This window comes from Sparus aurata, chromosome 12 (assembly GCF_900880675.1).
Source record: "Sparus aurata chromosome 12, fSpaAur1.1, whole genome shotgun sequence".
Taxonomy (NCBI): Eukaryota; Metazoa; Chordata; class Actinopteri; order Spariformes; family Sparidae; genus Sparus; species Sparus aurata.
Genome location: NC_044198.1, coordinates 27,484,234 through 27,508,721, shown reverse-complemented (window position 1 = coordinate 27,508,721; position 24,488 = coordinate 27,484,234). Strand labels below are relative to the sequence as shown.

Sequence of the window (24,488 nt, the reverse complement as noted above, 5' to 3'; positions counted from 1 at the left end):
GCCAGGCGCAGCTCCTTTCTAAACAGAGCTTAGTTTTAATTAAAAGTCACAGATTGTTTTCCATTTAAATGTCAAACCACCGATTAAATAATATTTCCACTTAAGAGTTCAGTGATAAAATCGTCAAATCATGATTTAGTTGTTTTTTTTGGTGAGTGTATATAAAAGTATATCGCATCGTATCGTATCGTATCGTATCGTATCGAAATCGTGTCATGGCAGACTTTATGATATCGGCACAAATTGTATCGTCGTCCAAAGAATTGATATAACATCGTGTGGTGATGAAACTGTTTGTACTTCTGAGCATCCTTAGTCTGCAGTGTCTCAATGTTGCCTCATTGTTTGACTGTTTGGTATCTGGACACCACTGTACATGAGGATACATCCTCAGTGGCTTTTCGATGTGAAAAATTAAATAAAAAACACCTCATTAATACTGTAAATATACCAGTTATGAGTTTGAGTTGCTTCTCCAAAACTATATAGTGCTTCTTTATCAAAACAGGATCGCAATATTAAAAGACTTTGAGAGAAAAGACCTAAAGATAACACACAGACATCATGTAAACACATAAGTACACAAAGTAACGACATTAAAGTGAGTGTCTGTTCTGTGAGTGAGTTCAGGTGACTCCAGCCACGAGGTTTCCATTCCTCCCCCTTTAATCAGCTGCAGGATCTCTGTCATTTACGCACAGCTCCACTCCTGAATCCGCTCCTACAGTGTGCCACAGGTAACACACGAACCCGGTGGAGACTTACGAAACGGAAAAACATTTTTTTTTTGCAGCGGTGATCTAATTATTGCAGTCGGTCCATTCCTGAGCCCCTCCCTCCTCTTTCCGGGTTACGCATCAGAGCGCAGCGCTGCTGCCTGCGGTCCTCTTCCTCCCTCCCTCTCTCTCTCAGGCTCACAGCAGCGCCTTCCACTTTCTTCAAGCCTTTCTTCATGAGTTCACAACGAACCATGTGGCACATTCAGTCGACTCGTGGAGAGCGAGGTTCGAGTAGGTGTTGGATGTCGCGCCAGTCGTGCGTAAAAAACATGTAACGACGCAGAAGAGGATCGATGTCCAGCAGCCCTCTCTGCCCCGCTCACGTCGGTGGGTTACTTTCCTCTCGCTCAAAGAAAAGATCCTTTATGAGATGAGGACGGAACCAGGTGAGTGGATCCGAACTGAACTTCTCTTCTGGTTTTTGATAACTTTCAGGGTGTGACTTGGTGAAGCGAGGCGTGAGGCTGCTCTACCTGCGCGTGGAGCAAGGTGAGAATTACATTATTATACAGCCTGTAATACTTTATATTCAATGTAGAATAAAATGGGAGGTTAGAGATCAGAAGGCAACAATCTGGGAACTTAAAAAAACAAACAATTTATACCTTTTTTTAAAAGGTATATATTTTTGCTGATAATATCACGGTACATTATGAGCTGCTGAGCTGCAGAGACAGAAGTTTGGAGGAAGATTTCTTTTTAAATCTGCTTTAATTTATTTAAAATTCAGCACACAGACTTCTGCTGAGAGGCTAAAGGTCTCAGCTGCTGCCAGGAAACGTAGACATGCTTATCATCTGATGCCAGGCTGTGAAGTGTAGGTGTGTCCAGCTCTCAGGTCTCTGTTAATGCCTGATGAGACTTTTGGTCAGAGAGAGTATTTGTTTTTATTTGGTATATATATTTATTTGTGTATTTATGCTGTTTTTGTATTTTATTTTCAACGCGTGGAAAGAAAATTCAGTTAGAAAGTCTGAAGAGACTCATGAGAGAAGAAGAAGAAGCAAAACCTTTTACAAAGTAAATAAATTGGATGCATTGTTTTGCATTTTGTGACTCTCGATCGAATAACTTTTTAAAGAAGTTTTTTAAAAAAATAGTGTAAAAACATCTTCTCGCTCTCGTGAACTACCTGCTGAGGCTGTTTGCTACGAGGTTTTCAAGATGATTCAAGATTTCAGATGTTTATCGTCACTCCGGTTGTACGATCACATTCGGGGGGATAAACTTGAGTCTCCACAACAGAAATGGTTTACAGGAATGAGTTAAGAATGAGACAAATGTTAGAAAATGTAAAGACAGCACGAGTGTGTTCATCGTAACAAGAACAGCAGAGAAAGTGAGAAAAATACTGAGAAAATAACAGAAGATATCACAGTTTCACAGTGTCTTCTTCTTCTTTCATATTAGTTTGTTAGTTACAATTAAAGGAAGAGTTCACCCACTTGTTAATTCCAGTCCTCCTCTCCTCCTCCTGATGATATAAAGGCAGATGAAGTGTGTTAGTCCACAGAACATTTCTGGAGCTTCGCAGAAAAACAGAGTTGCAGCGTTCTGCTGAACAACTGAAGCAGCTGGAGGAAAAAAGCTCGTCTGGTGTAGATGAAGTCCTCCTGAAGCTCAAAGATCCAAATTGATTTGTAAATAAGTTATTTTCACTGTAGCTGCTGAGCTACAAGTGTTAGCATGCAGCTCGTCTGAAGCAAATCGTGTCTTTTTAAATCAGTTTGGGATCTGGAGGGTTTTCTGGACACTTTTTTATTACACCGGATGTTCTGTGTGAAGACGTTCGTTAGTCGACTAATTGTTAAGTTGAAAGTTTAATCAAAAGAATTTTAATCACCAACTACTTTAATAATCAATCAGTCATTTTGCGTTCACTGCTTCCAGCTTCTTAAATGTGAGAATTGAAAGAAAGCTGCTTTTCTTTGTCCATTCATGACAGTAAATGAAGAGTCTCTGTTTTTTACATTTTTTTGACATTTAATAGTATTAACACGTGATTGTGAAATCAATCAGCAGCGTAATGAAACTAGTGTGTAGCCGCAGCGCTAACTGTCACTAACAACACAGGGCACAAACACCTCAGTCACCACAAAACTTCACTGAGTCACGGCACAACTGAAAAATGTATTTCACAGCCCTCGTTCAGGCTGTCGCTCGCTATATTACGCCTAATTCACAGAAAAGTTTTCACGCCGTTAAACAGCCGCTGTTTCTGGTGAAACTCAGCTCCAGAGTTCACAGATGAGGGGATGTTTTAAAGATCTCCACGTTATATCTAGTCTGGTTCTCTCACTCCCTTCCTGTCGCTGTGACTTCCAGGGGAGACTCATTGTCTCTCCTGGAAGTCACAGCGACAGGCGTCCACAGTAAAACACCGCGACCTCCAGTCGACTTGTGGATTTGTGGGATAATGTCCGAACACAACCCAACAACACATAGAACAACGGTCTCGTTGTTTCAAGACATTTCACCGCGTGTTGAATGTCTCCGTATAATTTCTCTTTATCTTCCCAGATTGTTTTCTTCTCGCTCTGCTTCTACAGACTCACTGTAAATTGAGAGGAATTACAGCTGCACTTTACTTAGGCTGGAACTTAATCCACACACGTGGCGTTCAGGGTCACCAGGTTTAGTGGTTACGTTAATGAAAATCCAGTGATGGTTTTGGTTTCTGTTCCCTCTCCCTACAGGATGAGGACAAGATGTTCTTTCCTGATACCAAGAAGAAGGTTCATGTCATCGCTCCTCTCGCTGCTGACCATCTGTGTCGTGCTTTACGTCTACAGCCTGAACTACGTCTCTGAACCTTCACCTCCACCGGACGTTTTCAACGACGTTCAGACGGTTCACAAATACGAAATCAGCTGTTCGGCTATATATGACATGGACCCGGTGGAGGTGGGTAAATCGCTGATCATGAGGAGGAAGGAAGCTGTGGAGGACACGGATCAGAGTCTGGTTAACCTCACTGCAAACTGTTCGCTCTTCATCCAGTCTAGAGGTTATGATGACGTGTGTGTCTCAGAGGAGGAGAAAGACTTTCCTATTGCTTACTCGCTGGTGGTGCATAAATCTGCGTGGATGGTAGAGAGACTCATCAAGGCGCTGTACTCTCCCAGTAACGTCTACTGCATCCACTACGACCAGAAGTCTCCACCTCAGTTCATCGCCGCAATGGAGGGCATGGCTCGATGTTTGCCCAACGTCTTCATCGCCTCCAAGCGGGAGTCTGTCTTCTATGCGAGTATCAGTCGACTGAAAGCTGATCTCCACTGTCTGTCTGACCTCCTGAGGTCGGAGGTCCAGTGGAAGTACGTCATCAACCTCTGCGGGCAGGATTTCCCCCTCAAGTCCAACATCGAGCTGGTGTCGGAGCTGAAGAAGCTGGACGGAGCGAACATGCTGGAGACGAGTCGGCCGACGGATTATAAGAAGGAGAGGTTCACCTTTCACTACGAGCTGGCAACCGTCAGCTACGAATACAACAAACTGCCGGTGAAAACGCAGCAGGTGAAGGAGCCGCCGCCACACGGGATCGAGATGTTCATCGGCAACGCCTACTTTGTCTTGTCGCGGGAGTTCATCGTGTTCATGGACAATTCGGAGGTGGTGAGAGACTTTCTGTCCTGGTCGGAGGACACGTACTCCCCGGACGAACACTTCTGGGCCACGCTCGTACGGATGAAAGGCGTGCCCGGGGAGGTGCCGCGGTCCCATCCGGACGTCACCGACCTGAAGAGCAAAACCAGGCTGGTGAAGTGGCAGTACCTGGAGGACAACCTGTACCCGCCGTGCACGGGAGGACACGTACGCAGCGTTTGCATCTACGGTGCAGCTGAACTGCGCTGGCTGCTTCATTACGGACACTGGTTCGCCAATAAGTTCGACCCCAAAGTGGACCCCATCATCATCCAGTGCCTGGAGGAGAAGCTGGAGGAGAAACTGAAGATATTCCGATCAGCGGCCTCCAGCAGCTGTCGGAAGGGCTAATGATGAGTTCATTCATCGCTTATTTGATCAACAGAGAAGTAATCTGCTACAACTTAGATTGTCAAGTTTCTTTCTTTCTTTCTTTCTTTTTAAATGGGGTTTTCAGAGTTAAACGTTCAGCTGACGATTGTAAAATGAAGTTCTATGAATGCTGGAAATAACCAGAACTGAAACAAGAAGTCAGCGGTGTTTAAACAGAAGTGTTTGATCGACGCACCGAGTTTGACGAGTAGAACATTAGTTGCTAAATTTAGAAAACTCTTCACAGAAAGAGCCTCAGACTTCAGCTTCAGACCAACATTGGAGTTTCCACATTTTTAAGTGTGACACCTTGTTTATGTATTAAACCTCAGGGAAAAAACTAATGGATATTGTTTATGGGGAAGTCAGGGTTGTGAAGGTTGTGACTCATGACTGCAGCACGAATACGTAAACTCTGATCCACTCGGTGTTCAGGTGAATTCAGACGAAGAAGATTCAATATTTATGAAAGAAAAGGAAAGAAACTAGGCGAGCAGGATGTCAGACGGTCCACTGTGCTTTGTTTCTAGTGTTTAAACGAGGCTAGTTTTTGGAAAGAGCTGTGGTGTTTTTTTTAATCACACCGGTCGGCCCGGCTCTGCTCGGTTTGACTCGGCACATCAGTCCAGAGCAGCAGAGATTTGTCTTTCCGTCAGGTGTGTCTCAAACTGACGATGTGCTTGTCTTGTGGTCATCGAGCTCAGTTGGTAGAGTTGTAACTTCTGAACTGTCCTCTTAATAAGGTCAAATGCCAAATAAATAAAAAAGAGGAGTGACGTTAGATACGTTTCCTCCCGTCAGCACTTTCAAAAAAGAAAAGCGCAGATAAAGCTCCATAATCAAGCGGAAGCGGGTTCTTAAAAACAGTTTTTCAAAGCTTGAAGGAGAAAATTCTCCAGCAGTGACTGAACACGACTTCTGTAGCGCAAAACAAACAGGATGAAGTTCAAACAGAGCAGATATCTGACAGGATGTCAGGACACATGGAAAGAAACTGAAGTGAAAAGAAACAGATGTGGTTCTTTGGACCGTCCCTGGTGCCGCTTGGCTCCACCTGGCGCAGTAAAACCGATGATGGAAATGTAGATGGGTGCGGTTTGAGTCGGCGTGGCCAGAAGTGCCAGTGGAAATCCGTACTGGTACATCGCTCCTGACGTGATGTATAAAAGTTTGCCAGACCTGTCAAAGAAAATGTGAAGTTTTCCAGCTGCAGGTGGAGCAGAAACTCCTTCCACACTGTCTGCTCGCTCGAAGGATGATCGTGGATCGATCACGACTGAAGAAGTTGTGTTTTTTTTGGCTTGAACATTTGATCGTATGCTGGATTTATATTTGGATACTTGATAAGTGAAGTCGTGTTATGCAACACTTTGAGCTTTAACAGTGTGTGACTGAGGAGGAATGTTTGGGCTGCGGTCCACTCCTCCTCTGAGATACTCCTGAATCTGTTTCTAAATATACGGCGATGGTGCAATCCAAACACGGAGCGTGTTGTACAGAATGAAAGTGCCTCTCTGTAATCAGACGATTGGATAAAAGGTTCACAGCTCTGATCGACAAAGTAGCTGTAAAATACCTGAAAGAATGAGTTTGTTTGTTCAAGATCACACTGAGTTTGTAACGTCTTCACTGATGGACATGTATCGTCAATAAAAAGATCTTTAAAAGGATGGAATGTCTTTTTTCTGGTGCCACAGCTGAAACTCTGCAGCAGAAGGAGCCACAAACATTTTGAATGATTGTGAGATTATCAGACTGTTTGCACGAGCAGAAGGTGAAGATTATAGGAGGAGGGCGAGGTGAAGAAGGGTGTGAGCATCATTTTTGAGTGTTTGAGTGTGAATGTGGTGCCAACATTTTGTGTCTGTAATATTTGTCAAAGCTTTTTACTTTTGAGAGCCAAGCAAACACTTAATGTTGGTTTAAAGGCAACACCCATTGGAAAGGACACACCCATTGTACTGAACTGCTGTAGAGACGGATATTCAATCAATGAGTCTCGTTCACAAGTCATTAAAAACTGGCACTTCTTCAAGTTTCTCTTTGGGAGCTGATTTCAGGAAACTGTGTCTGGTGGCGATAAAGAGAGAAACAGAAAGTTTTGATCCCGTTTGAATTGTGTCATGAATCACGTGATGTTTATCATCAAACTAATTCAATATCAGACGGCGCAGACTCCTCAGTGACGTCGTCTCCTAACTTCAACATTGTAGAGCTGCTCCTGTTTATCAGCAGCTCACAGAACTGGACCAGAACCAGAACTGCAGTCGTTAAAATTAGCAGATTTATTGTGACGTTCATCTCGTTCACGACCTTTTCTGGTCCATGTTGGTGTTGAGTGAGACGATGTAGCTCACTGAGCGCTTCACCACAAAACTACTTTCACTTTCATCACAACAAACTGGATCAAACATTTGTTCTGTGTCTGAGGTCTCGTGAGGTCGTCTGGAGGAGGCGTGACTTCAGCTCTCTGTAGAAACTTTTGAGCGCTCTGATATAAATGAAGTCTGTGTTCGGAGACGGTTGTGGTCTCGTGGGGACGATGCAGCAACGACCAATGAGTCGACAGACGGCCAACATCAGCCCACTTCTGGCCTTAAAGGGTCCAAAAACTCACTCATCTGTAGTTTTGTGTAGAAACTAGAGTCCCCTCTGTTGACCGGTTCTGGGGATCCGAGCAGAATCTGATGCAACTCCGAGTGTTTCATCCTCCAGAAGTTCTGGATCTCTGCCACAGCTACTCTTTCTTCCTGATTCTGTGAGTATGTCCTCATGTGATCTATGTTGTGAACTGAAAGAGGAGTTTGTGTGAAAGTATCCACTTTGAGAGAACCGGCTCGCTCACATGATTCCTAAAATCACAGGAAGGTAGAAAAGATCTGGAAAGAATAAAAGATTTGGTACTTCATGGATGGATGAATATCATGTTTTGTTGGCAGAATACTTCTTTAATGATCCGTCGATGTTTAACGTCATGATATAAATGACTGTTCTGGTTGTTCGCTGCTGTATTAAGGATTTGTTTCATGTTTGTACTTCACACCACGATGCTGCGGTTAGGAGGAAATACTTCTTCTTTTAACTTGTTCAGGGAACAAGGAAACATGTTTCACAGCTCCAGGCACAAATACACATGAACACAGAGAACACACAAACTCTCAGTACGTCTTTGTGAAGGTTTGACCGCCTCCGGAAGAGAGAATATGATTAAATGTTCCCTTATTCAGTTGGATAATTTCCACTGATAACTGCAGCATGAAACAAAACATTCCATTGACCTCACAGATCATCTCTACTCTGATCTGATCTGATCTTTAAAGGGATATTCCGGTGTAAATTTAATCCATGGTCTAACACACCGTGAAACTGTGTTAGACTCCCTCTCCAGAGATCAAGTTAGCAGACCGCTAATTTACGGAGTTTTATCAACCTCAGAAACGACCGCACGACAACAATACACTGCAGTAAATGGATCCAAATATAAACCGCCACCAAAAAGCCACAAATAATGCTCAGAACAGCACCAAACTTCAGCAACAGTACAAATAGGGTCTCAGCACATAGTCCGGGGCATCTAACCTCCGCTAGCTTAGCTGGATTTCTATTGTGAAGCTAAAAACAGAGTTCAACTCTCCTCCATCAGCTTCCGGGTCGGGGAAGTCCCGACGCGACGATTACCGAGTGCGGTTAGAAATGCTCAATTCCGTTCTTTTCCCTGCCCGCTCTCGATAATAACTGTTATAAACTGGCAGGTAAGACACATATGAACTTTGATTGCTTTTCCATGGAGTCATAATCATACATTTTCATCCATGAGCCGCGGAACTCTACTGCACTCAGTAATCGACTCGTCGGGACTTCCCGTCAACAGGAAGCTGCTGCAGAAGAGTGGTAAATTTAGTCAGCTTTTCAGTAGAAATCCAGCTAAGCTAGCGGAGGTTAGATGCCCCGGACTATGTGCTGAGACCCTATTTGTACTGTTGCTGAAGTTTGGTGCTGTTCTGAGCATTATTTGTGGCTTTTTGGTGGCGGTTTATATTTGGATCCATTTACTGCAGTGTATTGTTGTCGTGCGGTCGTTTCTGAGGTTGATAAAACTCTGTAAATTAGCGGTCTGCTAACTCGATCTCTCCAGAGGGAGTCTAACACAGTTTCACGGTGTGGTAGACCATGGATTAAATTTACACTGGGATATCCCTTTAAAGTTCGCCGCAGGCCGACAGATGAAAGTACTGAAACACGCACGAGTGGCTGCATCAGTGCACAACACTTAGAGGGAGTGAAAGGACTCAACATAGAACTGAGTGATTTATTTGTAGTTTCACTTCATGTCTCATGAGCACGATGTGAACTTTTCTTCTGATGGTCAACAACAGAGACGTCACACAGCTGTTATTACACAGGACAGAAATAGACACCTCGAAGGAAGGAAAAGTGATTTATGCAGTTTGACCGGGACACAGGGTGTACCATGAAAATGTTCAACAATGGCACAAAGAGCACAACTTCCTTCTCAGTGCTGCGAATCTATTATTGTCAGCAAGAACAAAATAACAGCAGTGCCAGTGACAGAAACGTCCTCTCGAGTGTCACTTCTTTGAAGATCTGCAAAAAACCATCAATTAAGGTCACACTTTGACAGGAAAATGGCCGCCGGTTAGACGTGAACAATATTTACAGCGACATGTTTTATGATCCTCAAAAAAAAAAGGAGCAGCTAAAAATATGTTCAGACATTAAAGAGGTGCTGCGAGAGAGAAACATGTGATTATTATCCGTTAGCTGCACCGCGTTCAACGCTGCTTCAAGTTCGAAGCAAAAATACAGACGCAGAACATTTTATATACGCTATATGTTTATTCTCAGGAGTGTGAGGACTGAGCCGGTTCGTGTCAGGAATCGTGATGAAAACAATCCTGACCTGTCGCTATTAGCTTACACGCAGCGGTGTCACGTTCATGATGCCAGTAACCTCAGAGCTTCCTCCACGCCTCCATACGTTAGCCACAGATCACAAAGAGGAGCTCTGATGGAGCCCTCAGCGGTTATTAGGTTCCAGTAAATTATTAATAATGGGGGAAGTTCCTGTCAGTCCGAACACCGGACCCTGTTTGGTGTTACCAGTGGTGATATGAATGTGAGAGCACAGAGAACGAGGAGATTAAATCAACAGCCCCGGCTTTTTTCTGCGTCGGTCGTTCCAGTTTGACATCGAAGCAAAGGAATCTATATATGTCCAACTTATACACATATGAAGGCTGGTTGGACCAACAAACGTGTCCTTATCCACTCTGTAAGGACACTCCCACACAGACTTTAACAGCCTGCAGCTCCCCTCCAGTTAGTTACACCTGAAGAAGCCGTCAAGTCCAGTTTCCTACGATACAGCGCTTAGAAACACTCCTGTTGTTCATCATCAGCTGTAGCTCAGGAGGTGGAGCGGGTCGTCCGGTGATTGGAGGGTCGATGGATGCATGTTGAAGCATCCTTGAGCAAATGTAAATGTAAATGTACTTTATTTATACAGCCCTTTACAACAATCCTTTCGGTGTACCAAAGTGCTTTACAGAAGGTAATAAATAAAAAGGAGAATAAATAAAAACAATTAAAAAACAATAAAAACAGTGACAGCAATAAAATACAGCAAAATCAAATAAGATAAAAAAATAAGATTAAAAAAATGTCATCACGCTACTGGGTATTAAAAGCCATCCTAAATAAATGGGTTTTTAGCCTAGATTTGAAGAGGCCCAGGTCAGAAATAAGACGCATCCAGGCGGGGAGCTTATTCCAGAGCCTGGGAGCAGCAACAGAAAACGCTCGGTCACCCAGTGTTTATATGTTGACCTGGGCACTTCCAGTTGACCTCAGAGCTCTACCAGGATTACGGACAGTTAAAAGCTCAGATAAATACGATGAGGCGAGGCCGTTAAGAGCTTTAAAACAAACATTAAAAGTTTAAAATCAATTCTATAAAGGACAGGAAGCCAGTGAAGGGAGTTAAGAACAGGAGTGATGTGCACACGTCTGTTAGTGTTGGTTAAAAGACGGGCAGCAGCGTTTTGCACGAGTAGAAGGCGACTAAGAGAAGACTGGGAGACGCCAACATAGAGTGCATTGCAGTAGTCTAGCCTTGAACTTATTAAAGCATGGATAGCTTTCTCAAGGTCGTGACGGCTTAAAAACATTTTAACTTTAGCCAGAAGACGTAACTGGAGCAAGACACCGAACCCCAGGTAGCTCCTGACGAGCAGGTCGGCTCCGTGCTATCACTGTATGAACTGTTACATACGATTTAGAAATGCAATGCCGTCGCTTGTCTCAACCCCGCAGTGCTGCTGAGGAATCGCTGCTAACAAAGTGGCTCTGCTAATTCACTTACAAACACACTTCCTTCAACTTAATCACAATAAAAGCCCCGCCCCCATTATTTAGCCATTTAAAAGCTCCTATTATGAAGGACGACATGCTAGCTTGCAAAAGTTAGCATCACTGGTGCTACACTAGCTACTCTAGCTAACATTAGGGATGTAGAAATCAGCCATTTTCACATTTGTTCCCCTCACAAACTGGCAACGACCACATTGTTGATACTGACGAAGCACAGAAACCACAAGATACCAACGGTGTTATACGATTGGCTGACGAACCTCGTTAGAAGCTGGAACCAACCGTCAGAACTCTTTAACACACAGTCAAACAAAACAAACTGTTCTGGACCTGATGAACATTTCTACATGATTAATTCACAGTCACACTGTTGACACCCTGTGATGGGCACCGCCTGTTTCCTGTGAGAGCTGCACACTGTGACCTGGTGTGAAGCTCAAAATGTGCTAAAACTGTTCTCATTATCATTAAAAAATAGTGTCACAGCTGTTTTGTGATTTTGTGCGCGTTCCTTTGAACCTTTAGTTAATAAAACAGCTTCGAGAGTGACAGCAGGAGAAGACACACAGGCGGGATTCAGCGTTTAGTGTGATAAAAGAACAAAATACACAAACAAAATGTTCACAAAGGAAATATTTTGACACCTATTTTCCTTATGTAGCAGAAAAGTACAACCGTCCACCGTCTGAACTCAAGTTTCTCTCTCTGACTGAACTAAAACAAGTTTAATCGCATCAAACTTCATTCAAACTGGACACAAACTGAGTCTCCTGCTGTGTCTCAGTTCAGGGTCTGCATCCTCTGAAGGACCTGGTCTTTGTGGTCTTTGAAGGCGAGTCCTTCAGAGAGACCTTGTTAACCTCGTCAGCTATTGTTAAATGTGACGGTCTAGCCTTTAGAGCATTTCCTGGTTGTGTCACCAGATGTTTTACCCTCACGTCACGATTCCTGCCGCCCAGGCCCAAGAAAGTGACGATCTACGCCACGTGATGTCGCCATTTTCTCTCTTTCTTTCTTCTTTTTCGGGCGTGTAAAGGATCTTGGGATATGTGAGGCCACGAAGGATCGTAGCGGTGCATCCTCCAAAAACAGGGAGCAGAAGGAGCATCTGGAGGAGCCTTCAGACTGGGACAGACTTCACACGGCGTTGTGACGTAATTGGCCTTCAAATGCTCCTCTGAAGGATGCAGACCTGATCTGAGACACAGCAACAGTCACCAGAACAGCGTTGGTTTGTCTCCACGGTCACTTCTGGTTCAGTCCTCTTCCGTCTCCGCCTGCCGTGTCTCCTCGTCCCCGGAGTCGTAGTCCTGGTCAGAGTCGCTGTAAATCGCCTCTGTAGTTTGTCCACTGACTTCACACTGACCTCCGTCGCTCTCAGACGCTGAGTTCTGTCCCGTCTGCGGTCCAGATGTACAAGGTATTTTACAAATTACACCTTTAATTGTTGTTGCTTACAGATGATATTATTACAGCGTTGCATCAGAATGTTAAGTGGAGGAAACATTCGTCATCACCACACAAAACTAACAAAAGACTCTTTGAAATGATGCAGTGAGGTTAGAAACATGCTGGTTAACGTGGAGCTTTACAGTTCTTGTCACTGGACTCTGTGACTTTATGACGTCGCTGCTTCGAAGGCACTCGACAGATGCTGAGTTGACATTTAACTTGACATCTCTCACATATCCTCCAAGTTATGCCGGTCGGTGGTTTGTCGTCAGTGCAGTCTGCTTGTGAACTTCTTTTCTCTCCTTGTTCACCTCGGCGACCTTTATGAGAAACATCTCTACTTTATCTCTCTGTTTCCGGGAACAGCTCTCACAGTGGAGCTCTGTGTTCAGCACATTTATATATAATTTCCATCTTCCTGTTTGTTTGATGTTGTAATCCTGTACACAGCCAAGGACTCGCTCTTTAGACCTGCATTTCCTGTCTTCTCGACGTCGCTCCTCACTTCAACACAGGCTGTTTTTATAAAGCGATCAAATTTCTAATCTACCCGAGCGTCCTCATTCAGTCATGACTGAGCCTACAATAGTCTGGATTGTTTGGGCTCATTCCTCCTCTACTGACGGCGACTGACGAGGCCTTGATTGACGCGTCCAGTTATAATATTTCAACATGCACAGATAAGAATCAGTTAGAAATGATAACTTGTAAAATGCAAGATTAGAATCAAGCTACTGTGGTTTCTGCACAGACGACTGGTGAAGAACGTGAGTCATGCCAAAAGCCTTAAATAGCTCTCTCCGTGGCCTCTCACTAACCACGTGTTTCACAAGTGTCAAGTTTCTGAGTTTCACGGTGCCTGAGCACCAACGTAACGCGAACGTTCACTGCAGAATACGACCCAAAAGATGCTGCTGAGCTGGACTTCTGTCTGTTTGTCTTTCCAGAGTGACATAAATCAGATTCCTTCATGCTTTAGTTCAGCTACTTTGGTTATTTGCAAATGTAAAAACCATTACCAGTTTTGCATACAGCCTGATTCTGAACCCACAGTTTCACCTCTAAGTGAAACAAAGATAACCTTCCTTTGACCTTTTGGTTGAACTTCCTGCCTGAAAAAAAAAGCTTTCAGGCCCGAGGGACACATTTACTCATGAACCTTGGCTTTGTCAGCGAGGTCTGGCATCACCGTGCCCAGTCGTTCATTTAGATTTTCTAACTTTATCAAAGCAAAATAAAACGAAACATGTTTGTTAAGTGTTGTGTTGGGAGGGACGAGCAGATCCACTGCACAGCTGCTCAGGGCCGGCCACGTCTGGACGGGAAATTCAGGAGCAGAGCCAGAACTTTTGGAATTATAAACACTCTGTTTCTTCTCTGATCCGGAGCCGTTCACCACTGAAGTTTAATTTGTAACTTTATCCAAGATGACAGTTTGTTTCTTTCGGTCTCCTGTCGCTATAACTTCAAGACGAGTGTCAGAGAAGGTCAGGAGGTCGGGGAATGAGACTAAACATAACAGATACAAATGTAAACATTACCTCGTGTGAACATTTGTGCCTGACACATGAAGATAGATTTCCATCAGAGTAAACCAACCTCACTAAACTCTGGTTCTCTGTCTCCTCTGTGTCGCGTTACGTTCATGAAGTAAAGTCCATTTCCCCTCCAGCTCGGGATCACTGCTGCAGTCAGGCTGATCAGCAGGAGTGAAGACAAATCACCTTTTTACAGTCTACATTGTTTACACACATTTTCTGAAAGCTTGCCTCATGCTCTCATGCAGCTGCACCGGTTGCACCGCCGATTCTTTCGCCACTGCTTCTGGGCAATAGTTGTCTTCTGCAAGTGAAGTTGTTGTGGCGGAGGAAATGATTCAGCAGACCAGCACTCACAGATAACTCCTCATCTCTGCTGTCACTCACGGTGGCGGACATTTGTTTCGCCCTGATCATTCTGCGGGACACTCTCTCGTGGCGTGCCCGTTTGCTGATAACTCATCCCCGCATGTTTATCTCAGGCTCCTCGCTGGCCTTCTTCCTCCCTCCAGCAGGCAGCCTGGTCCTGTTGCTGTCCTCCTCAAGCTCAAAATAAAACTTTTTTCGCCAATCTCTCACTCTCTTGGGGTCGACAAAGAAACACCTGGCGGCTGCTTCTCCCAAGTTTTCCTAACATTTGAATTTCAAGTCGTACATTGTATTGTTTTGCTGCACCGGAGCCATGGTGATCATCAGTGTGATGACTGACAGAAAGTAAGCAGAATACATGAAAAAGGCGAAGATGATAAACGTGCAGTGTCAGTGGTCACGTCTTCTTCCTTGACGTTTAAAAAGAATAAATTAGACTCTGCATTTATTTGGAACCGGCGGTTATTTACCAAAATATACACCGTTTAAAGGGACCCTGCGGTTAATTGAAACACGGCTATTAGTTGGTAATATATGGTAGTTACCAAGGCAAGGCGCAGAAGAAAAAGTAAATAAATAAATAAATAAATGAATAAATAAATGAATAAATAAAAATAAAATAATCGGCCCATTATTCATGTGCACATTATCAGTCCACCCCTGCAATAGCAGTTCTCTTGAGCTGCTGTGTGACTGTGCGTGTGTGTGTGTGTGTGTGCATGCAGTGAGCACGAGCATGTGCTTGTGTTAAGGGTGGGGGCACAAAAAAAAATAATTGCACCGGGGCCTATCACCATGATGTTACGCTACTGCATAAGTGTGATGTAAAATATTTGAGAATATTGTTTTTATACTGAGAACACACAAATACACAGTAACGGATATATTTTATTTTTCCCACAAAAACAATGTACACAGTGTACATCCCAACCAACACAAAGTTGCATATCACACAATATACGGTCTATATAAAAAAAACAGCAGAAGAATTTACTGTACACAGTTACAGTAAAAATAAACACCAAAATAAAACTGTTCTGCATGATCTCCTCTGTTTCGGTCTGGCCACAGTACCTCATCCACGTCATAAGCCATGTTTCCCTGACCAAGCAGCAAGAGAAACATCACCTAGCACGGTGAATCCAGCCATGAAAAGCACCAGCTGCTATATATCCACATGCATCTTCCATAGCTTGGAGAAGGGGTATACACATTTGTGGATTTCCGTCATACACTTTACATCTCCAGGCAGAAAAAAAATTCTCAATAGGACTGAGGAATGGAGAATATGGAGGGAGATAAACAACTATAAAGTGTGGTTGGGCAGTGAACCAGTTACGAACCAGAGCAGCCCAGTGGAAACTTACATTGTCCCAAATAACAACATAACTGAGCTGCTCTGGTGGAATGAGTGTGTTGTGTAGGGTGTCCAGGTGTTTGCCCATGTGATGAGTCAGTGTGCATAGTAGGGCAATTCACTTTAGAATTCTGAATGACAGAGTGTTCCTTGTGAAAACAAGAGATTTTCTTTATGAAAATTGGGCCAAATGCAGAGAATTGTGTGTAGTGTTTTGAAAAAAGTGTGTTTTAGAACGGCAATTTGAGTGTAAAGCAGGAATTGTGCTTGTAGTTTAGCAGAACTGGTTCAGGGGGTTGGTGCATGAGTTACATGTTGTGGTCATTGTGTCTCAAGTACCAATTTTTGTGTGTAAACAATTGAGAAAAACTGTAATACCAGAAATAACAAAGTTGTCTCTGAGCTCTCGGATCGGTTCAGAATCTCCTGACGAGTCTGCAGCTGACCGGCCCACAAAACATCTTGTTTTGTTCTGACAGACAGACTTCCAGCAGCAGACATTATGTATTTGCACATTGCAGCTGACCACACTGTAAGACCAGCGTTACACAACATAACACTGAATTTACAACATGAGCGAGTCGAGTTGCAGCATATTCTTTGGTTTGCAGGAATGAACATCGTCTACATCTAAAAAAAACTCTCTTGTGAACAAACCAAAGCTTTTTGTACATTTGACAGGAAACTTTTAAATCATGCAGAACCTTCCCTGTTTATTCTACGCTTATAGAAAAGAAACCTTTTATGTGATCAGTCAGTGTATTAGTCACAGGAAGCCTCTCCCAGATAGATTCAATTGTACCAGACACACTCATGCCGCCCACATATGTGTAGAGTGATGTCACCTGGGTGGTCCAATCCTTTTTTGCCAGATATGAACCACGAGCAGGCCGACGAGCAGCCGATCAAACCAGAACCGGCCACAACAAATCGGTCGTCAAAGACTTTTGCAGCACATGTCAAGTATTTGAACGTTGTTTCCTGTAAAGAGAGGCCACATCAAAAAGTGCCTCCGTCTTTAAACTCCAGCTCAGAAATGAACTGACATAGTTCAAAGAGAGGTGAGAAGTATGAGTTCATGCGTTCTCCAGCTGCAGTTGCACAATCGAGGCTGCCGTCTCAGTCGTTTAATGTTGGATCTCTGCAGCACAATGAGCCGGCTCGGGCGGTAAACAATATCACAATGAGGACTGTTATTCTGTAAATGTTGAGCAATCCCTGTAGTTCCATTTAAAGAATGGTCTAAGTCTAACCACATGTAGACATAAACTCCAAAGGTTAATGTTTTCAGGAGGTCGAAGAACAGTGGCGTGCACAGACTGTTTGAAGGGCAGGGGTGAAAAGAAGGGCACTTTAGAGTGGGGTTCGGCTCCCAAGAGGGCACTTTAGCGCGTGTTTTGGCTCCCAAGAGGGCACCTAAGCACATGTTTTGGATCCCAAGAGGGCACTTTAGCATGTGTTTTGGCTCCCAAGAGGGCATTTTAGCGCTATTAGGCTCCCAAGAGGGCATTTTAGCACATGTTTTGGCTCCCAAGAGGGCACTTTAGCATGCGTTGTGGCTCCCAAGAGGGCACTTTAGCACACATTTTGGCTCCCAAGAGAGCAGTTTATCATGTTTTAACCAGCCAAGGGGGCAGTTTAGTGTGTTTTGCCAACCAAGAGGGCACTTTAGTGTGTGTTTTGGCTCCCAAGAGGGCAGTTTATCATGTATTAACCAACCAAGAGGGCACTTTAGTGTGTGTTTTGGCTCCCAAGAGGGCACTTTAGCACATGTTTTGGCTCCCAAGAGGGCACTTTAGCACATGTTTGGCTCCCAAGAGGGCACTTTAGCACGCGTTTTGGCTCCCAAGAGGGCACTTTGGTGCGTGTTTTGGCTTCCGAGAGGGCAGTTTATCATGTTTTAACCAGCCAAGGGGGCAGTAGTGTGTTTTGCCTACCAAGAGGGCACTTTAGCACGCCTTTTTGGCTACCGCGTTTTTCAACAACTGGGATATGCCCCCCCCCCCCTTGTGCACATCACTGTGGAAGAAGCAGAAACAGGTTCATGAGGTGACACTGTGGACTTGGAGGGCATCCAGAGAAAGCACCCAATACTCGAGTGTGTCGCAAGATTATCTCGTATGATTTCTACCTGCTCCGGATCTTTTGTGTTGAGGCCGAACAGCGAAACATCACCTCACAATCTAACAGGTTTTAACAGGAGGAAGTCATCGCTCGGGACACAACTGAAGTGATGAACACAAACATGCAAATGAAGATGAACACTTCTGTTCAGCTAACCTGAACACTGCACCAACCGTCTGCGTGGTGTTAAAGAAACAGACAAACATCAACAACTTCTTTTTTTACCATCTAGTTATTTAAAGTTTTACTTTCCATGTACATGAGGAAGTCTTCACGCTCGGCTTATCTAACTGACATCTGACACCACAGCTTCAGCTGTCAATCGGCTCGACTCAAAGAGGAAGTGAGAAAAGGTGTCCCCCCCCCAAAAGCTCATTGTGTGTGTTTGTACATCAGATTAATATGCCTTCAATCCATCATACGAATATCTCCACATTTCTACAGATCTCATATTAAATATACGAGCTGACTTTAACATCAGGAGGAGGAGACGGTGGTGTTACAGTCGGATCCAGAGAGCACCGGTCCAGAACTTCAGGACATTTCCAGCTGCTTCTGTCAGATAAATTCAAAATCTGTTGAACTATTCCTTTACAGTTTTTGCTGAATGTTTCCACACACATTGCAGACTTTGGCTCACTGTGTCATAACTTAACACACAGACTGAGTAAGACACAGCACATGGAGATAAACTCCTAACTTATACGGCTAAAATGAAACTCTTGAAACAAAACCTAACAATCCCATTTCAAAACTGTTTTTAGCATCAAAACATTAAACACATGCACCTTTGAATGACTCTGTCCTAGCAGCAACAACACACAGATGTGCTTTATGCAAAACAGCTGGATTCAGTACTTTGGATGGTTTTTGACTTTAAAAGTCTCATACAGATTATTTTTTGTGAAAGATTGATCCACCACAGTTGATCTAGACACGCTTCAGAATTTATTTATTTTTTCAGGTTTTTGCAAAAGTAAAAAAAAACAAACAAACACAAAGACATTTAGGCTGTGGATCCTGTCTCCTGTTGGCATTTGGCCACATCACCTCATCCACATCACAGGCAGTGTCCTCCCTCGCCAAGCAACGGGGAAAATATCTCCCTGCATGTCGTATCCAGCCCTGTATGGACCTCACCTCAGTGTCGCTGCGTGTCTCTTCCAGGGCTTGTAGAAGAGGCATGCAGGCATGTGACTGAAGGTCATAAACTTTCCAGCGCCGTGCTGAAAAGAACTCCTCAATTGGACTAAAAAATGGGGTGTATGGTGGCAAGTTGAGTGCAATAAATCTATTATGGTTGATGAGCCAGTCCCGGACCAGAGCAGCCAATGGAAACTGACATTATCCCAGAAGACAACAAACTGGGGCTGCTCTGGCCCGTCCTGGACTACTGTGTCATGAAGTGTGTCCAGAAAGAGAATAATGAGGGCTGTGTTGTAGGGAGCGAGGATGGAGTGGTGATGCAGTGTCACTGTTGCCTGCTCCTCTTCTTCGTCCTCTTCCTCGTCCTGCTGCTGCTCTTACTCTCCCTCTTCCTCTTTCTGCCTCCATGTTTCCAAAGTTGGCACAAAGGAGCTGAGCTCACATCAGGTGTATCTGTAGTGCTCTGGCTGAGACTGATTGCTCTACAATTACATGTTAAATGTTTTCATGTGTGAGTCTGTGTGCTTTTCCAATGTTAGTTGTGTTTTGTATTTTAAATAGACGTGTTTTCCCAATGATGGCATGAGATTGCCTTTCCTTTATGTAAAAAACAGTGTGTCGTGTTTTGCAAGAAGTGTGCTGGAGAATTTCAAACACGGTGCAAAGCAGATATTGTGTTTGCAGGGTTGGTGCTGTTGTTTAGTGCATGGTCACCAAAGTTAGAGGTTGTGATGCTCTGGGCATAGCAACCACTTTTAGTGTTTAAGCATCAGACAGAAACTGTAAGAGCTGAGTGTGTATTTATACATAACATTTCTACATGTCAGACGCAGGAAGTAACGACGTAAAAACACCTTGTTAGTGTGCTAAAGTAGATGTTTCAGGTATCAGTGACATCATGTCAGTGCCTGGCAGTGAAGACGAGGTTCATTACATAAAATCACCTGTCCATTAGTATTTTAAAGAAACGTTACCAAAAGGTGAAACTTCTACACTTCTCTCTGCTCTCTGATGAACGCCACATCTAAAAGAAGAGAAAGAAAAAAAGATCCCGGGCTGAAAATTACAACAATCATTCTCTGGAGGCCGACTTTCAAATCCTCTGTTCACGTGCCGCTCTGCCAGCGAGGCTTTTTATTTTAATTTTTTAATTCATTCTCTTTCTCCTCCCCCGGCCTTGGAGTTCCTAATAGATAATTTGCCATCAGAGGATGAAAAGGCTCTTCAAACACACACACACACACACACCTGAATTGTAACCTGGATGTGGTCGCTGCAGCTGAATACAGATGTGGGCCCTCGGTGCGTCTGCAGTGGCGGGTTGGAGTCCACTTGATGGCGCTGTGGATGTGTGAAAGCAGGAGGCCCGGCGCTGATTCTGTCTCTTTTGTCTCATTTCAGACAAAAACTGTCACATCCTCTGGTTTCAGGCTCGCAGCTGGACTGTGTCGAGTCTGAGAGTGAAGGAAAGACAAGAAATGACGCCGGAGCTGATTAATATACAATTTAATTGGAATTCATTCGTACGCTGACGTCACATCTGTGCGTTTGTTATGAAGCTTCATCGTGTTGTGCTCATGTACAGGTTGTTTATTTGTGTGTCATCAAGTGTTTTTCTCCAACACAACACATGGATACATCATCAGGAGGTCGAGGGTGTCATGTCTCCTCCTCTGATGTTTCATTATTTTCTATTTATTCCACCTGTTATGTTGTTACCTGGGTTGTGTGATTGTCTCTGATTGGCTGGAGCCCGATGACGACCCGTGTCAGGTTTCTTCTTCTTTCGGCACATTTTCTTAAATTTGTAGTGCCCGTTTTTTGGAATAATTAGGAGATTATTGAGGAAAACTCACATATAAAAAATAAATGTTAATGAGAAGAGAAAGATGTTATTTTTTCTGTCTTGACAAACTAAATTATCAAACAATTCTTGTTTTCACGACTGAGTAAACTGAATAAACAACACAACACAGTTTATACTGTTTCAGTTTGTTTACATGTGGCGGACCCTGCCACCTTTTTAGCTTCACACAGTGTTCTGGGACCTGATGTTCCTCTGAGAGCAGCTGGTTTATTCACTGGTGGAAACAGTTTGTGTTATTGCCTCATTAATATTGTAAATATCAAAATGTTGAGATGAATTTCTTCTCCAAGAACTGCTACCTGTAGGATATGTTCCTTATAATGACTAATAATAACGAGACAATGTGTGCAGGATGGAGTGCTGCAGGGACACTGAGGAGGCAAAAAACACAACAACAACAATTCAAGTAGAAACCAGAGGAGCACCGAGGAGGACGGGCAGCGAGACGAGGACCGTCGAGGGAAAACAGAGCAGACAAACTGACAAAGACAGAGGCGGAAGTCTTAAATACACAGGGAGCGACGGCTAATTGAACACAGGTGAGCAGAGAAAACCACAGAGAGAGGAGGGAACACATGAAGCAGAGACTGGAGGAGGAGGAGGATCAGAGACAGCTGAAAACAATCAGGACAATCACAGAGGAGGGAGAACGAGACGAGGCCAGGAAGTGACGCAACACGAGGACGAAGCTTACAAAATAAAACGTGCTGATGAGTAACACAAAAACGATTCAGGGTCTGCATCCTTCAGAGGAGCATCTGAAGTCTGTCCCAGTCTGAAGGCTCCTCCAGATGCTCCTTCTGCTCCCTGTTTCTGGAGGATGCACCGCTACGATCCTTCGTGGCCTCACATATCCCAAGATGCTTTGCGCACCCGAAAAAGAAGAAAGAAAGATAGAAAATGGCGACATCAGGTGACGTAGATCGTCACTTTCGCAGACATCGTGACGTAAGGGTAAAACATCTGCTCCAAAGGCTAGACCGTCACATTTAACAACGGCTGACGAGGTTAACAAGGTCTCTCTGAAGGACTCGCCTTCAAAGACCACAAAGGCCGAGTCCTTCAGAGGATGCAGACCCTGAACTGAGACTCAGCCACAGAGTTTTGCAGTAAAAAGCTGATGTTAACCTTTAAACAGTGAACGCATGGAATATTAACTGACCTGTTGTATGACAGAGAACCACAAACCCACTGACTCTGAGACAAACAACAAAACTGCTGATTGTGTCCATGTGTCCTCATAGGCATGTATGCATATTCTGTATATGAGTGGTTGCATGTGTGTTATTAAGTATTTTGCTGACGTACGTTTAATTTATCCTCTTCCTGGTGCAGCTTGTGCACATTTAAGCGTAGAAAGGTCGTCGTTTGGTCTGTTTTTTTGACGTTCGCTCATTATTTTGTGTCCGTTTCAGCTTTTTATTTGCTTGCGTGTCACCTAAAGACCAGAATGAAAGATCAAATCAAAATGTCCATGTGTGTAAAATGATGCACCTCATTGTTCTGGATCATCGTAAACCTGCGACACCGACGTTGAAGCCGCTCGCTGTGTTTTCCGCCTGCACAGCCGTGACTTAATGTGTCCGAAGGGTGCCCACCTGGGTGCATAAACAGCAGCTCTGACAGCCCGGCTATGCATGGCTTACTCCTCCTCTGTTCATTTTATAGCGTGCATGTATCACTTTATGGCATCCATCTATCTAGTAAACCTTGAAAAGGCTGTCGAGGCTCGGGATAAATCTGAGGGTGACACTCTGACAGTCCCTGATCTGCCCGTCCATGTTGCCTGAAATCTCTCTCGACGATCGTAACTTTGCTCTCTCACTCTCTGACATATTCCCCGCTGAAGCAAGGGTGTGTGTGTGTGTGTGTGTGTGTGTGTGTGTGTGTGTGTGTGTGTGTGTGTGTGTGTGTGTGTGTGTGTGCCATCTGATAAACCATCCCAGCTCTAATGTCACCTGTCAAGGTGCTGCTGACAGAGAAATAAACTAAAATATTGCAGCGTGATGCTGCTGAAAATAAGAGTTTGTCTGTGTGAGAGCGAAGGAGCTGAGATCCAGCCTGACTGAGTGCATGTGTGTCGCAAACTGAGCCTGGCACATAGACATGTTTGTGTATGTGTGTATGTGTGTGTGTGTGTGTAAAGGAGTATGTGAGTGTAATTAATGATGTGTTCCTCCTCTTCATAGGGTAATAGGATTTCCCCACCCCAGGCGGTAAAGAGAGTGGGAGGGGGAGAAAACGGCTCTGCACGTATGGATGTGTGTGTGATTGCAGAGTTAGTGAATGGGAGCCCCATGTAGTGATGCCAGTAGAGGTCCTGTGTGTGTGTGTGTGTGTGTGTGTGTGTGTGTGTGTGTGTGTTGGGGGGGAGGGGGAACAAGCGAGTGATTTATAACAGCTACTCCAGGTCTCTCCTCTCTCCCACAGCAGCACCGCAAACACATCCATTACAAAAGTACTGATGTTAATGGGATTGTTGTGTGTGTGTGGGTGCGTGTGTGCGTGCATGTGTGCATGTGTGTATATGTGTGTGTATGTGTGTGTGTGTGTGCACGATACAGAGGCTGCACAAGTGTGAGTGTGCACCTTTATGCTCGTGTGAGAGAGTGATAACCAGATGCTGCTGGGTGAAAGGAAGGTGAAGGTTACCGAGGGTGTTTGGTTGTGGAGGTTTACTGGTGCTGGAGTCCGAGCACAAGTTTCCATGCATGCGTGTGTGTGTGTGTGTGTGTGCGTGTTGCTCGGCTGGAGACGGAGTAATAAAAACCAGAGTTGAGGAAAATACTCCAGAGAGTAAACAGAGGGAGCAAAGAAGAAATAAATAAAGAGGATGTAGAGCTTCTCAGTAATGGACTGCTAGATGCTGAGGACCACATCCGCCTCGGTGTGTGTGTGTGTGTGTGTGTGTGTGTGTGTGGGGATATGTACACACACACACACACACACACACACACACACACACACACACACACACACACACACAGTGTCTGGCTGTCTCCTCTCACATTACCCTTTACATTAAAACCAGTCAGGGGGAAAATTACTGCAGACCTGGGCCACCGTCGGCCCACCTGGCCCCACAGCGAGAGGAGGGGACGTGGAACCAGAGGAGGGGATAAAGAGGAGGATAAGGGGATGAGGAGGTTGGGGGGGTCAGAGGGACCCTGAGAGGGCCGGGGCTGCCCGGAGGCGCTGGTCTGAAGTCAGTGTCACGCACGGAGGGAATTTCTGGTTAGACGGCCTCAGAAGAAGCTCGTCTGTCAGCAGCTTTACAGAGAGAGAAGAGATCTTAAAGACACACAAACAGACTTCAGTTTGACTTAAAGCTGCTGTCATCAATACTCTGATATCAACAAACGATCAGGTGACTGTGTGTGATTCTGACGGGGTGACTCTCAGAGTCTTTGAGCTGTTTTAGCTCATTGTTTCGGTTCCAGGATTCAACT

The 24,488-nt window shown here is 44.4% G+C and overlaps 1 protein-coding gene and 1 long non-coding RNA gene across 3 annotated transcripts; both read left to right on the top strand.

The window, feature by feature from the left end:
• The first annotated feature begins 875 nt into the window (after window positions 1-875).
• Window positions 876-6,466, top strand: LOC115592914 (beta-1,3-galactosyl-O-glycosyl-glycoprotein beta-1,6-N-acetylglucosaminyltransferase 4-like). Of its 2 annotated transcripts, XM_030436176.1 has the most exons (3): window positions 877-1,106; window positions 1,215-1,268; window positions 3,476-6,466. In XM_030436176.1, the coding sequence occupies exon 3, from the start codon at window positions 3,477-3,479 to the stop codon at window positions 4,773-4,775; it is 1,299 nt and encodes a 432-aa protein (XP_030292036.1). In that variant the 5' UTR covers window positions 877-1,106; window positions 1,215-1,268; window position 3,476; the 3' UTR covers window positions 4,776-6,466. The 2 variants fall into 2 exon arrangements, with proteins under 2 accessions (XP_030292037.1, XP_030292036.1); XM_030436177.1 differs by lacking the exon at window positions 1,215-1,268 and having other exon boundaries at window positions 876-1,165.
• A 654-nt stretch (window positions 6,467-7,120) lies between these two features.
• On the top strand, window positions 7,121-21,147 carry LOC115592929 (uncharacterized). The gene is made up of 2 exons (XR_003986239.1): window positions 7,121-7,554; window positions 20,574-21,147. It is a non-coding gene; the product is annotated as an uncharacterized LOC115592929 (long non-coding RNA).
• The last annotated feature ends 3,341 nt before the right edge of the window (window positions 21,148-24,488 follow it).